The sequence below is a fragment of the Dicentrarchus labrax genome, unplaced genomic scaffold (assembly GCF_905237075.1).
Source record: "Dicentrarchus labrax unplaced genomic scaffold, dlabrax2021, whole genome shotgun sequence".
Taxonomy (NCBI): Eukaryota; Metazoa; Chordata; class Actinopteri; family Moronidae; genus Dicentrarchus; species Dicentrarchus labrax.
In genome coordinates this window covers 13569097-13585424 of record NW_026136720.1, presented here as the reverse complement: position 1 = coordinate 13585424, position 16328 = coordinate 13569097, and the positions used below count along the sequence as shown (strand labels likewise).

Here is a 16328-nt window from a genome sequence, read left to right as displayed (position 1 = left end):
AATATGAAGAGCATTTTACTTTTTATAGTTTTTATTCTACTCTTTAAATTATACTAAAGCTGCAACTAATGATTATTTTCATTATCAATTCATCTTTAAATTACTTTTTTGGTTATTTGATTATTTTGTCTATAAATGTCAGAAAGTAGTGGGGGGGGGCATACAATTTTCCCAGAGCCTAACGTGTCTTCAATTTGCTTGTTTTGTTCAAGCAACAGACCAAAACCCAAAGATATGCAAATTTCCAAAGATAAAAAACAGACAAAAACAGCAACTCCTTATATTTGAAAAGTTTGGGATTTTGCTTGATAAATGACTGAATTCATCCATTATTAAATTGTGGCTGACTTATTTTTTGTGAATTGACTATTAATCACTGGGAAGAAAGCATAAGCTTATTCAAAATATGAATCCAGTATGACATGTAAATACTACAATATCTGCTGATACCAAATATTGAAGCAGTATATTAGTAATTACATTTAAAAAATGCAACACACCCAAAACTACATATAGTACATCACAGTCCTTTGAACACAGTTTCTTAAAGTACCAAATTTCTAAAGTATATTCCCTATTTTGTCTTCCAAAAACGTAAAACGTGACAGAAACAACAGGTCATAACAAAAGGTGCAACACTGCAGACATTTTTGGACCATGTAGACAGCATTTCATTAACACTTGTGTATCTGCGTGTATGTGTGCATTCAGGCATGTGTGCGTCTGTTCAAGCGTGTGGGTACGTGCGTGTGTGTTCGCGCTTGTTTGAGTGCGTTGAGATACATGATGCACCTGTGTTAAACAAATGACCCCCATGCCTGTGTGGGTTTCTCCCAGGTGTGGCTGATGCATGGATCATGTGGTGCAGAGTGCTCGGGGCCACATTGGCTCAATCGTCCTGGGATCATCTCCGAATGTGGCCCTGAATTTGCATTGAGTGAAGGAACGGTTCACCTCCTCAGCACAGCCTTCGACGCATCTGAGGTGCAGGGGAGGAGTGTGCTAGACCAACCCCCTGCAGGCAGAATCAGGTGTTATCTGTCTGACTGGGGACACCACCATCAATCTCTCCTGTCCACTTCCCTTTGCCCAGAATCAAATCAGCACAGGGTAATACATCTGCGCTGACGACGTGCAGACAAGATAAGCAATTGAGTATGCCAAAATGTTGCCATGTTTGCCTGATGTGAAAGGAGTAGTGATAATGTATTTATCACTATATGCAACTGGTTTAGCCTTTCCACTATCAAAGGATACTGTGATAAAAATGAGATACTGCTGTTTTGCCACTTAATTCTTCAAATAATTCCTCAAGTTTTGCTTCCACATCCGTGCTCCACTGCTAACCTGAGCCAGAGGAGCAACAGCCCAGGTGTCATTATTAAAATAAAAAAAATCAGATTTGTTCAATGTTCATCCTTTTAGATCTTATTGTAGACTCTGGCGCTCAACGCAGCTGAAATTGACAGAGTAAAATACTGGGTCACGTAAAGAAAAACAACACCTAATGTAATCTGTTCAGCGTGTACAGAACCTCTTACATACTTATTTCCCATCTTTCAACACACATTACCTGGGCTGCTCTTCAAGGTTCAATTTTATGCCCCATCTTATTTTCCATTTACAGGCTCATATTTTTCATATCAACAAAAAAAAAATATTTCCTTCTACTCTTGAACTGACAATACACAGATATACAGCACCCTTAAAGGCCATTGATTAAAGTGCGTCTCTTATACAAAGTTTTATATACTCTACTGGCCTGAAGCATTTTGACCAACATTTTTTTATTTTTTCCTTCAAAATTTAGCAGTTATGCTTCTAAGTGATTCAAACAGACAAAATAACATCACTTGAGCTCTGCTCTTTTCACTGGTTACCTGTTATATGAAGAATTGATCTGCAGATTTCACAGATTACTTTTACAAGCGCGTGAGGTCTGGCCCAGAGCTTCACTGCAGACCTTAAAGCCCCCTGTGAGCTAGCCTGCAGCCTCACATTCTCCTTCTGGCTGTTGAAAATGTTTCTATAGTTGAGACTAAAGATGACCAAAGTATTGCTTTAAACTTAGGATGTTTGAGCAGGCAACTTGGTAAATCACTTGAAAATAACTTTGATCTCTCCCAGTTTTAGAAGACGTTTTTTGTCTGAATGTTGCTCTACAGTATACAATAAGAGCTCCAAAGTCAAAATACTTTCTTGTAATTAATCTATAAAACAAAGCTCACTATGCCTTGGGCCACTAAGCGTTAAAAAGCGACACAGCACAGAGAAAATCTGAAAGTCGACCAAAAGATGCAGAAGAGAGCAGGAAGGGAAGAGGGAGGTGAAAAACCTCTGTTGACACCTGGTCTGTATGATAATCTGATCTGTGTATGATGGCTCAGAGTTTGAAAGGCACTTTGTCCAATTAGAAGTGTGCAGCAAATTTCCACCTGCCCCTGACAGAGATGAAGTGGCTCTTTCAGAAGACGCTGTGGCACTGAGCCAGCAAAGAGAGCCCAAACACTGTAAGTGGAGCAAGCAGAAATTAATGAGCATCACAAGCCACACTTGTTTAACAGAAGATGACATCGAATGAATATTCCCTCAGTTAAACTGTTTCATACTATATTTCAATTACTCAAACAAACGTATAACCTCAACAAAGGTTGAATAAAAATAGTTTATGTAGAGAAAAGAAGTTTATGAAGGTTGGTTTTATGTCAACAGTAATTCAAAATGTAGATATTTCTGAACTTCCATTTAAATACTGTCCTTAATCTAGCAATAACCCAAATACTTTTTAGTCATTCATAATGGCTAAGAAGATTCAACAAAAAAAAGTTTTGTAAATTAATATAACTTGAAAGCAACAGGAATTGTTATAAGATAAGTTCTTCATAAGTTCATAGTGCAGTGTTTAAGGAAGGTCTGCACGATACGCCACTATCAACATCAACCAAAGGCCTTCATCTTCCTATTTCTGTATGTCTATTTCTGTCTGTCACATAAAAATAGGCTTTTAACAACCCAGCATGGCGTTAATTATTGCCTCTTAAGTATGGCATTAGTTAAATAAAGCTGCAAATATTGATTGATCAGATGATATTTGTCAGTTAATGAGAGCAGGATTCATGTATCATACATGGTGAAGAGTAACTTTGTCTTTCAATCACTGTCAGAAAGCAGCACAGCAGCAGCATTGCTGCATTGATCGAGTCCCATCGTGCCACACTCCGTCTTAGTACGCCTCCTAAAGCAATCAATCCACAGACACGCGAGAACCAAATATTCATCAGTGACTTATTCATATTCAAAAGCTGCCTTTTGAAAGTAACAAAAGAGCCGAATTGTCTTTGACAAGCACATTACAATGATTCTATGACATACTGTGTGAGGCATGAACAATTGTGATCATCTTCTATTATTTTATGAGTAAAGAGTTGTGTTCATCATTGTTGTCTGCCAGATGAGGAAATCTGTATTAACAGCTAGATTATTTAACAAAGATTATAGTGTTAGGATTTATCAGACTCAGACAAAATGTTACTCTAGAAACAAATACAAAAGTTTCTTTGATTTCACAAAAATTCAAGCCAATGACTCAAAGGTCAGTACAAATATCTGTGTTTGGACAACAAACTGACTAGTGTGAGATGTTTCAATAAGAAGAAGCTAATAGATTCAACATGATTAATACTTATGGGTATTGTTTAACTACTCCAGCCCACTGGCCCTCTGTAACTGGCAAAAAAAAGAGAGAGATGGGCTGCGATGTTAATAATTAGTTGGTTCTGCGCTCAAAAAAATTCTGTCCAACCTCACCAGATTTTAATCAAAGGCTGAAAATAGTAGCTGATTGTAATCGGCACTCAGAAGTCACCAGGGGTGTTTGAAGAGCCCGTCAAGCCTGAGAGTGGAGCTAATTCGATTAAGTGGCGGCTGTACCTGGAGGGGACGGATCTGTATCTCTCCCTTTTTTATTTATGAGATTAAGTTGCGCTTGTTATTCCAATATAAATAATCAAGCCAACAGAAATGACACTGATTTTGAAATTATTTTATCTCGCTTGTCTCCAAAAGTTTTTTGTTTATTTCAGGTGACAAATAAACTTTGTTGAGTAATACTCTAGCATTACTCATGTAATGAAAATTGCAGCGGAGCATGTGATATGCATGCCTTGCTTTCCTTGGTATTATTACCTTATCCTGTGTGATAGAACCAAAGGAAAATCAAAAAGTACAGGCACCAGAAAAAGTGTTCTGCTCCTGCAACTATATTATTTATAAATTATTTGTAAAAGTTGAAGAGGGAATTGAGGAAACGAATAACAATAACTTCACATGTGGTAAAATAATGATGTAGACACAAGATAAAACATCCAGACTGATGTATTTGAAACAAGAGACCAATAGCTTCAGCAAATCCTGAGACCACCATCTCTAGTCTAGACTGTTCTGATTACATTTAATACATCCTGAGAATATACACTTGCACACAGCATTACATTATTATCACTCTAAACAAAGGAGAAAGCACATGGATTCTTCTGCCTTCCTACTGTTCTTCATCTATGCTAGACAGCTACAATATGCAACACACATTTCCATTTTCATCTTTCTCATCTCTTTCATCTTCAGTCAGATGTCGTAGTCCACCACTAAACAGAGTCCTTAAGAGGTGCCGTGAGGGCCGTTTAGCCTACAGAAAGCAAGATAAATAACCGTTAAGAGGCTCTCGAGGTGTGCCGTTTGAATAACATACTTTAGATTTTACAACCGTACCTCTTCCTGTTTTAAAGCGTGCACATGCACATAACGTCTGGGAGAACCTCCGTTGCCGGGAGATCATCCTGATTTTTCTCTCAAGTGTTAAACACATGTCAGTGCTCTCCAGCCTGCATGAAGCACTAAAGCCTCTGTGGTAAAAAAAATATTTTTTTTCTCTAAGCATGTTGACACCCAACGGCTTTAGGTTCACATGACATGACACACATGAGGTGAATGTACAGTATGTCTAACATGATTGTGTTCAGAAGCACAGGAATGATGGTTTCAAAGATACTGCTGGTCAAAGTTCCTGACTGAGTACTGGGATTTTCAGTGCGAGGGGCTTACCTACCTGCTTGGGAGCTTTGCACCCTCCACACTGGTAGAGATGTAAAAGGCTTGGCCATAGATGTGACATAAGAATTCCTCTGAGTGATCCTCTAGACCCCTCTCACCACCTCTCTCCCTCCAGTCCTCTTCTAAGGGGCCCATTTCATATCAGAGAAGCGCCGAGCAGCACGGAGCCAAGCGGCACCAGTACTTAGGTCACAGTGTACCACATTAAATTTAGATGCCTTTAACGCCCTCCAATAATGCATCTGGAGTATTTCCGGTCATTACTATTCAGACTTTTCTATCTAAGATACAAACTTCTGTAAATGGGCCATAGATCTGAGCTATCATTCACCACTGGAGATTTCACATCAAATCTGGTGTCTGTCACCAGTTGAAACTTCCTCGCCAGCCCCAGTTAAGCCACTGGTGATTTAAACTCCAAAATAAATTGTCCCACAAGAATAAAACTTTCAGATTTGGTCTAGGGTAAGTTTGACATTTCCAAACTTTTTTTAATTAATATAGGGGCCTGTTAGGGCTTGCATTGCATTGCATTGCCTACAATATACCCCAGATGAACTTAAAAGCCGATTTACAGGTTAAAAAAAATCCAGCTAAACCAAAACATCTGTGGAATACATTTGCATCTACAGTGTGCATCCTGAGCTGTGTAATACACTGTTTGGTAATATGTCAGCACCAATTAACAACTTGTACAATCATTGTACTATAATTAAAATTCCTGTATTGATTGAAAGCACAGGGACTCAACCTTGTTAAATCACGTTTTCTGCATTATATTAGGTGACACAGAATTTAAATGAAGCAATGAAATGATGATACATTGATAATTGATATAAATGCATACATATTTGAGCATGGTGAACTTCGAAGCTATTGGCTCTCGTGTTTAGACTTACAGAAAGCGTGATGGGCTGAGAACTCAGGCTATGGTATGCCAGTTAACAGCTAGCAACGTCCTGCCAGTGTGTGTAAATTTTCACTGGCTGGGGAGAACCAGCAGTGTGTGTACAAGGCAGTTTCCTACAGTACAATCCACAGGAGTCCTTTCATTCAGCTTCCCTCATATCAAATACAGAAAACAATCACAGGTTACTGCATGATTTGAAAGCCCTCCAGTTCGTAGATACGGCTGATTAAATGCTCCAATGAAAATTACAAAAAAATATCTTAAAACTCTTAGTGCCCCCTAGATGCCACACAGATATACCAAACTAAACCAACGTGGTTAACCGTCCTCGCACTATAGCTGAACTAGCGGAGCTAAAACGCTTAAAATGTCTGCTATTTAAAAAGCACGAAAACTATTTGATTTAATAGGGCCCATAAATTGCCTTTGTCAGTGTAATCTTCCCCAAAAGCAGGGTATTAAGACAGGACTTAAAATCATGAGGTACAACTTAACAAGTTAATTTGAGTCATTTATATCACAACTGATACACTTTCGGAAATGGAAACAAGGTTTCTGGTCTGTATTATTCTACTACTGCTAATTATCTTTATTACAAAGGTAAACTTATTGACTGTATGTGTAAAATCAATGATCACATTTTATTGAAACTTTACTGGCAATGAACTGGTTTATGATATAAAAATAACCAAACACGCTTTTAACATTTTTGGCAAATGACAATAGAGAACAAAACAATCCACAGAGGGAAATGGGGTAAGGAAAAGAGAAGCAGGATTTTTCATTTCATGGGACCTAAAAACTAAAGAGCAATTCACAGCGCTTTATACGTAAGTAGGACAATTTGAGCCGAAACCATGTCTCATTATTTTATACAATTTTTTACTTATTATTTTTTAACTGACGGCGAGAAAGAAAGAGCATCACACCTGATATGACGAAATCTCAATCAGTGCGCATTAAACTACTAATCCTGATGTTATGTTGACATTTCACAGGTACATCCTCTTTAGATAAGCATGCTGCTGCTCGAATGTAATTTGACCTTTGAAGCTCATAACAAAGGTATCGGTGCCAAAGTCTAAGCTAGGAGCAGATGTCACCGCCTATGCAACAGTTCAGCGTAACATCGAAGAAATACTCCTCATCTTTTTCAGTTGAATTGGCTCATGTTCTGAGGAGAACTTTATGTGAATAAATCAAATACTCAGTTTTGACTTCAAATAGGCTGATTGTTAACATTTAACAATGTTAACTGTCTGACAGGTACCAATAAAACAGTTCATGATATTATCAGCTCACCCAGACATAAGAATTGAAAACGCAGGAGGACTGAAACTCAATATTATGTTACAGGCAGCCAGCCAGAAAAAAAGAAACACCTAATGGAGTTCCTCTGCCGGATCTGTCCGAGCTGAAGGCTCAGCTATAAGCCTATACCTGTATCTTCATGCTCTCCAGCGGGCAGAGAGCCCTAATTCATTGAATTTGAGAATGCCACAGCCCCAACAATGTCGCTGTCCACTCGAGTGGCGTGCAAAACCAATGCCAACTCCTGGCTTTCTGAGATTTCGTGTAAAACCTTTATTTAAAAGCCTCTGCGTCTCGGCACCTCATCCGTCTTGTGTCAACAACAACTAAATAAATGCTGCCACTCTAGCCGAGAGCTCTCATTCCGCTGCCCAAAAATAAAACTGCTGGATGAAAGTCTGGTTACGTGTTCATTAAGAGAAGACTGAATATTTTTATACTTTTCCTTTTCAGTTTGGATTAGCAACAAAAACTGCAGCATCAGGTAAGATTTGCTTCTCAAAATGAAACCAACATTTAACAACAAAACAATACTTGGTATTTTGTATGAAAAGATCAAAGGAGATTCAATTTTGATATGACACTGAGGCAAGCTAATAAGCAAGACGCACTCTAATATTCTCCACTGTAGGAAACCACAGTGCACATTACCTGGTGAGAACTTTCACAATGTCAAAAGCAACATATGTTTTTTTTGTCTTTCATGAGTAGCATCCACCTCTTTCTCCCCAATGAAGGCAAAATGATGTTCAGATGACTCACTGTCAGTGTAAACGACAATGACAAGCATTTGTGCGCCGTAAGAACACAAGCATATAGTAGTCCGTGTCATTTAGTGAAATCTACTACTACAGTAAGGCAACACACACGTACTGTACACACACACACACACACACACACACTCTTTTGACACTCAAACAAAGTCATGTTAACAGAGGATCCAGGACACTAGAGCTCTTATCAGATCTGCGGCTTCAAAGCTTCCCTGTGCAATTGCGAGGTTTCAGGCCTCTGCAGACCATGACCTTACATAACCAAGCCATTAATATTGATTGTTTCCAAATTTGCGAACGGAGGGATCTTGCAATATGAAAATAACACCCTTTCTTCTTTCCAGTAATGATATCCACAGCCCTCCAAGGCCTGTTCTCTGACCCACTCAAGTCTTACAGCAGAGCTTCTGCTGAAGTAAGCCCTTTCTACTTAAAAGGTATTAGCACTCAGGGTTAAAACAGTAAACGCTCTGCATGCAGGATAAGAAATGTGCATCCTCAGAAAGTCTAATACAGCTGGTGTAAAGAGAGGAAACTTCGCTTGAGCAAGTGTCTGCTGCCTTTCAGATGTTGGTTTCTGCGGCTGGCCTGAAAAGTCAGAGTCTGAGCGTAGAACTGTAATCCTAAAAAATGTCTAACACTACAGTGAGCCGTTTTTTTTTATTGTTTTATTTTTTGAGTAATCCTGCACTGAACTGTGCCGACGCAAATAAAACAACCACAGTTACTTATTAACAGAACACTTGCACTTTCACGTCGATGCTTTATTAAATAAAACAATTAAGTCGTCATTTCTTTATGGCAGCAAAACTTTTCCTCCGCTTTCCTGCATGGGGAATGTTCTGAATATTTGTACATTATGACATTTATAAAGAATCTGCTTGGTGAACCCAGTTAAGCGTCCTTGAAAGAAAATATAGGCTGACTGTGGCAGTTTTATAATGCCTTGTAAACACACTCCTACATTTTAAGTTATAACTGCACATTAAAGCTACAGTTCTTAATGTTTCTGAAAGATAAAAATGAATGTCCTGTTGTTACCACAGTCTTTTTAAAACGACGAAACGGCTAATGCACATTGAGATATAAACTACACATGAGACAATGAAAGAATTTAGGAATCTATTCACAACCCATTTCAGACAAATGATGACTTGCAGTACAAAATCTAAGTTCTTAAAAAGTTCTCAAAACTTTTTCTTCAAGCCTCCTGCTGCTAACACTCTCAAATAATCGTTCTTATTCTTTGAAAAGGGTCAAAATAAAGTTACAGTGCAGGGAAACTCCTTTAAAGCTGCAGAGGTTCTCCCACTGAACAAGTTTTTTTTTCATCCATTCAGCATTACATAACAGACCGAAGGCGTTCTTTTTCCTGTCTTTCTCTTTCCCAGACGCACTTTAATCCTGTGCATAAAAGGGTGGGGTGAATATGGGTCAGCAGGTTAGGAGTGTCTCAAAGTCAGACTTGCGAAAAAAAAGAAATCAATCCACGAAGCTTCCCAACTACTACCTGTCTTTGCCCCGCTATTACATAAGTGCTCCGGCTGTGCCAACCCACAAAGTCACACAGTTTTCCCTTCAGTGGAGTATAAATACCCGCTGAAGTGCACTGGTTGTGGGTTTTTTTTTAATTAAACAACCGTGGTGATCATGGGGAGTGGGTGAGCTCTTGTATATAAAGTGAAAAAGATCTGCGATGATGATTTCTGCTCTCAGTTGCGCGCCTCTGTTTATGGCTAAACCTGTTACATAACCAGCTTACATTCCACATTCACCATATCACACTCTAAATATACCCTTGCGCACAGGAAGAGTGCGCACACACACACAAAAAAAAGAAAACCCACCGTGCAATGAATTAATTGTCAAATATACGCCGTTTGCCTGAGTGTCGTGTGTATGCACCAACTCTCTGCCTGACGAGAATCAGCAGAGAAAATCACTATTTCTTTGAACTTGGATGAGCCCGGTTAGCCTGCACTGGAGACAGCCGAGAGGGGGTGTGGTTAAATACTGTCTGTACTGTACAACATGGACGGGACGTGGTGGATAAATCATGTAAAATGAACTGGTCCTCAGCAGCAACACAGACAGACTTCCAACGGGGCTAATTGATCATATAGGCCTGTTTCAGTTTTTTTTATTTATTGTGTGATCATGTGGAGGTTTAGTCGCAAAAATAAAAAATAAAAAAGGCATGCAAACCGCCTCCATACTTGCAACAGTGTTTGAGAGCTAAACAAATTCCAGCTGCTGGGGCGTCTTTTTGCCCACAGGAATAAAAAAATTGTGAGCTGGAAAAGATGTTAGAAAATCGCTGTGCGCTGTGTCTGTAATAGTGGAGGACACGTCCTCTCAAATGGAGAAAGGGGTTCTGATCGATAAACTAGCCCCCCCAGTCTCCAAAAGTTCACTTTTGACACTTTGACAATATCGCGTTTGAGCGGACAGGTTGGCCTGTTTTGGCACGAAGAGAAGCTCCCGTTGGTCAGTTTCAAGTTGCTGGGTAATTGATTTATCTTGCAGCCGGAGTAAATGTGACATCTGTGACCGTATCACCCCCCTATGATTTGAGCTGTCAGTGGAGCCCGAACACCAGCAAACACACACCGAGGCACTAATTACAAGCGAACGGGCAAAAAAAGAGAGAAAAAGCCGCGGTGATACTAAATAAAACAGCCCTGTCTATGTGTGGTTGGGTGAATTTAGACAGCGTGCTGTTATTTATTGGAGAAACGATTTAATTCATTTGGAAGTTTGATTAAAAAAACCCTCGATCGGTCTCCATTCCCCACACAGTAAAAAGCGAAATAGGGTCCGCTTACCTCTGTTGGTGCTTGAACAGGTCTGCCTTCGAACCGGGGCTGGATGGTCCGCTTTCCGGAGCGACTCCAGGTTTACCGGGGTTTCCCTGACCGGGGTAGCCGGCTCCGAGGCGCTGTTGCCCGGGTCGCTCGCTGGATCTGGAGGGGACTCCATGTTGAATTTCAAGGTTTACTGTTTAACTACCGCTAGTACTTGAAACTAATTCTAATGCGATCTGTGAGCTCCGACACTACGTCTTGCTATCTAATTTAGACTAGAAGTAAGAAATGAGAAATGCGAGTGTGTCTGGAGGTGGGTGTGTAGGTTTGATTGTCCACTAGCAGCGCTAGTGAGAGCTCCAGTCATGCACACTGAAAAGGGAGAGGTTGTCAATAGCCGAAGAATAGATGTAGGCCTGAAAGTAATCCATGCAGATCGACCCTGCGCAGTTTTACATGGGAATGGAAATATTTTATTTGTCTGACCTTGCTCGGCACTTGTGTACATCCATGTATTATCTTTTTTACATGTTGGGCAGATTGTGCTAAAACTGAAAACTGGCCAAAATGGTGAAAATACACCATGATAACATGCATCTAAACCATATTATTGGGCTATTAAACTGCAAAACATGAATATGATTTGCAAGTCAACTGCAGTTCTTGTGGTTGTTGTTTTGATTTATTCACAACCTGCAAATCACATCCAGCTAAATATAGCCACTATCACTCGCATCATATTCTATTCACACGACACAATAGCGTTTTTCTTTATGGTTGCAAGTTCAGAGTCAAAGGCTGCAGAGGTACAGGGATTATTTACTGCTAATTCATTCACTGTGGATGCCATTCCTGGCTGCAGCATATAGCGGTCTGTGGGGCTACTCCCGACAGCAAAACAACTCAACTTTCACGTCTAAGAATTCAACAGAGCGCTCTACATTATTTTCATCATCATCATCACCACCATTATCATCATCATCATCATCATCGTCGTCGTCTCCACCGTCCTGTGGGAGGAGCGCACTGCATTTCTGAGTAGTCTGCTCTAGCACATGAGACGACTCTTCCCTTTGCTCGCGGAATAACCTGCGTGTCTCCGCTCTGCCTGATCAAAGTTAAAGATTGACATGCAGTTTGAAGAGAATGAGATACAGCTGGCATCAAACGTCACTCCGGCAACCGGCGTCCGCGCGCAGCTTGTTGCGCAGCAATTACAAACACCATGCTTTCTGCATGTGATCAGCGGGCAAGCTGAGGCGGAACCCCGCCTCTTCAAAGCGGTGCACGTGGACTTTGACATGGTCCTGCCCTCTCCTGACAGAGCCAGACTGCTGATAGGGAGGTCCGGAATTTAGGAAAATAAATCACTATGCCCCAAAACTAATGAATTTACAAAGTGATCAAAGCATAGAGGAGAGGTGTTATCTCTTTAAATACTAGGCCTATATATCTCTATACAATGTGTAAACTAATATTAATTAGGCTGATTATGCAAGGTTGTATCCAAATGTTCAAGGATTGTCTTAATGAGAATTACCAACATCCTCTTAACAAGTCTGTCCCTCTTGATGATCACTGATTGAAACCAGTAGGCCTATGCCTTCCTTTAAAGGTAAACAAACTCCATACTTAATTTAATATATTTTAAAATACAGAAAGGATGCTACACACCATCTGGTTGCAGTTGTCTCTTTCAAAGCTCACATGTCTGCAACTAATGTGGTTTAATTCTATATTACCGTACCATTTCTTTCATGGACTAAACATGGCCAAAACTATATACATAAATGTTAATGTGTTTGACTGCATCCACATCCCGCATAGAACATACTGTAAATTGGCAGAAATTTAATGTATTTTGTATTTAGCATTTTAGCATTGTGCCAATATTTTTTGTTTGTTTGTTTAAAAGCTGTGGTAACTGCTCATCTTGTCCTTTATTTGGATCCAGTGTCTTAGATTTGATCTCCTCTGCTTAGTGTCGGATTAGCTATGTAGTTGGTTGGCAAAGTGAAAATAATTACTAAAGTTAAGTGCAGCTTTTGTAATTGGTGTTAACCTTTCATTTATTTGTTTGTTTTCAAGCTTGATAAACACTTCACATTAGTGAAGTGACACAATTTACATTCAAGTTAATAGTGTCAAACAATGACACTGAGACAGAAGGTGAGAGATGCAAGTACATTGGTTTACAATGCTGCTGTCTAGTAATTAAGTCAACTCATTTCAGCTTCACTGAGCATGTGCAGGTGTGGATGATTCAAAAACATGACCACATTAAAGTGAGATGTTTAATCTATGTAAAAATACTGAATATGCTAAATTGTAATTTTAAAAAAGAACAAGAAACAGGTAGTATTTTAAGTTAACTTTAGTCACATGTTTTCATGTTTCAGGTGCTGCACTCCTTGCATGTAGCAAGATATATATGTAGAATGATATAACTATTGGAGCTGTGCTGCACTGAAGGACAACTTTTTGACAGAAAGCCAGAAGGAATCTCTCACTGCCAAGCGAAGAGGCCAAGTTCCATTCCTTCTGCTCAGCTTTAGCTCCCTCCAAATTTCCCTGACCTCCTGACCCACTGCAATTTGACCGTGTGAACCCTACACTACCATTCCACGCCTGTTGCATGTTCAGCATCCAAGCTGAGAAACTAGAGATTTGCAAGCAGACTCACAATTTTATCTCTGAAAAATACAAACACACAAAGCAGCACATGTCTGCATGTCTGGTATGACACCAATACTTGTAACTCTAAAATGTACATTGACTTATCTAAACACTCCTTACATGTGTGTACGCATTTCGTTAGATAAGCATTAGAAATTAATTTTTTATTGTAATGTTTATATATGCACTAACAAAAGCAACATAAACACACTCAGACCAACACACTGTGCTGTGTTTAAAACAAAAGGATCCCGGGACAAGTTTGATGCTGCCTGTTTAATTTTTGAGTTAAAATGAATTATGCTGCTGTCACATTGTTGAACAGGGGAAGGATGTGGTGGATGTGAAGCGAGTAGAGTAAGCATGCCTGCCTGTGTTTAAAAATGATTGATTAAGCTGACACCGGCTCAGGGGTGCAACACCGCTCTATTTTTCTCCCTCATTATGTAAGGCTATATTTCAAATCAGGAGTGCACTGGAGGAAGACACCAGAGACACCAGACAGGACACCCTTCAAATAAAAAGTTTATCAGACAACAGCCAAGGAGACTGATGAGTTTCCCCTCTAATCTTGTCTTGGGAGTGGCGATAGAAAAGAGGAGGGGGGGAAATGAGACTACAGGGTGATCTTTAAACAAAACACACAGAAAATAAGTTTGACCCATTTGGCCGGTATTCACAATGTTTGTACAGTTCATTTTGGGAAAATGTTTGTTTAAAACTCACTATCAGGCACAGAAGTTTACATGTATGAATTTTTAATAATTTATACATTTTCTATATAAGTTCAGCTGTGTTTACAGAAAAGTCATTCATTCAGACGAGAGCAAACATTTTACTCATAATTTAAAGCAGATCTATGAAATTTATGACATTTACTCGTCTCCTTGCACTCCACTAGCTGTCTCTTTAAACAGCAGGAACAAAAATATGAATTCTCAGAATGACAAATTTTTTTCATGCGGACATAGTGACATATCTTTGTTGCCTTACAAATCGGACATCAGAACCCAAGCCCAGCCAACACAGTTCTTTGCATGCTCATGCAGTGCAGAGTGCCAGAGTGTAATGAAAGAGACATATTAATGGCCTTTCACTTATTCATGCGTCGGAAATGAAGAGGCACAGTCACATTTTGAAACGGTTGACAGAATAAAGAGCCAACATTGGGGAAATGATTGTATTTATGATTTCACTCTGACAGATGAAGGTATCAAGAGAGAGACAGAGTGACACATTTCTGACAGTTCAAAGTGTTAAATGATGTGATGTATGGCAATATACTCAAGTACGGGGGCACCCTCTCTTATATATTTTCACTTTAGGAATCAGTGTCTCAGGCGTGAAGACCTGGAAGGCAGCTGGTTGGCGTTGTTTCAGCAAACGTGTGTGAGTACTGTATATTGTACAGTATTTACATGTAATGCATTGGAATATAAAAACTGAACTGCAGGATAGCTACTTACTAGATGGTTTTACATGATTTTGGTAAATACAGTGTTGCTTCACTCTAAGTGTGCAGTCTCTCCCTCAAAGACAGTGCTACCAATAGCACCACCTAGCAGCAGCTTGACCACAGTAGATCACTGTGTCCACACTCATAGTATGTGAACACATTGTGTTATTAAGAGGAATTCCTTTGCACACATTATGTGTTATTTCTGTAAAGAGGAATTCCTTTGCAAGCTAAATAATGAACGCATTCATGTGATTGAATGTAATACACTATTTAAATCTGCCTTTTCTACTCATTTGTTCAATGTAATTTTAACAAAGATGTAGGAATAAAGAGTGTTCTGCCTTTACCCTTATCAAAAGCTACAACGAACATTGAAATTTACATTGATAACAATTATGTATTTCATGCTGTTCAGTAATTTCAGAACTATCTTCAACCTGAGAATTTTAAAAAAGATGCTTCTGAGGTAACAGACAATTTATATTTATTTTTCATAAATAGTAATGCTGTAGCCTCTTGGTCACAAAAGCATGAATTCAAGACAGCCAGAGTTGTCACACTATACTCATCCCCATAGATACTATAATTAGAGAGTAATGCATACATACAGTCTATAGTTTAAGATGGGTATATTATGCCCATTATTTAAAAACACCAAAGTGTGAAAGAAAAAAGGCCCTGCAACACAGAAAAACTAAAGATTGGCGGGTTAGAGTGAACTCCTTGCTGTCAGAGCTAGAATTGACTCATGGCGTGTGCGTAGAGTTCATATGACTGGGGACCGGAGTGATTTTCTCAGTTAAAAATCAGGAGGTGAAAAATGGCGTGGTTATTTGTGCCTGACAGAAGTTAAGAGCTTTTCCCTGAGGCCCGCTGCCTCCCTGCTGACCGCAAGGCAGCCTTCTCCTCCAGCATCCACTCACCTTGTGAGATCACACCTCTATACCGGCTGCTGGGATGGCACATCCTGCAACTCCACAGAAACTCTACTGTCTGTGCATTTAGCATAAGGCTTCCTTCTTTTAGTTTTTTATTTGTGCGTACAAGATTGTGTATCACTGTGTCTGTTTTAGTTTATGCGCCCAACGCCTACAGAAGTTTAACTCTGAGGCTAAGCACAGAGTCAGGTAAATCAAGTGCAAGGTCAAGGTTTTGTATTTGTGTAATTACTAGTGTAATGGCTGCCCGGTTCTAAGGCTTATCAGAGAATGCTGTGTGGCACAAACAGGTCCCACAGGAAGAGATCAAAGCAGTGTCTGGGGAAGAAGGATTTCGATTAGAGTTTA

At 39.5% G+C, this 16328-nt stretch overlaps 1 protein-coding gene and 1 long non-coding RNA gene across 2 annotated transcripts in view; both read right to left on the bottom strand.

Annotated features, from left to right (window-relative positions):
* The window catches only part of roraa (RAR-related orphan receptor A, paralog a), a 180543-nt gene extending 169130 nt beyond the window's left edge, over positions 1-11413 (bottom strand). The window contains exon 1 of the mRNA XM_051381895.1: positions 10929-11413. Within this exon, the coding sequence (XP_051237855.1) occupies positions 10929-11082 (154 nt within the window). The 5' untranslated portion in view covers positions 11083-11413. The remainder of the gene's footprint in view (positions 1-10928) is intronic.
* On the bottom strand, positions 4357-10415 carry LOC127352981 (uncharacterized). Its single transcript, XR_007881217.1, has 3 exons — positions 9951-10415; positions 4768-4901; positions 4357-4684 (listed from the first exon to the last, which is right to left on the bottom strand). It is a non-coding gene; the product is annotated as an uncharacterized LOC127352981 (long non-coding RNA).
* Positions 11414-16328: the final 4915 nt, after the last annotated feature.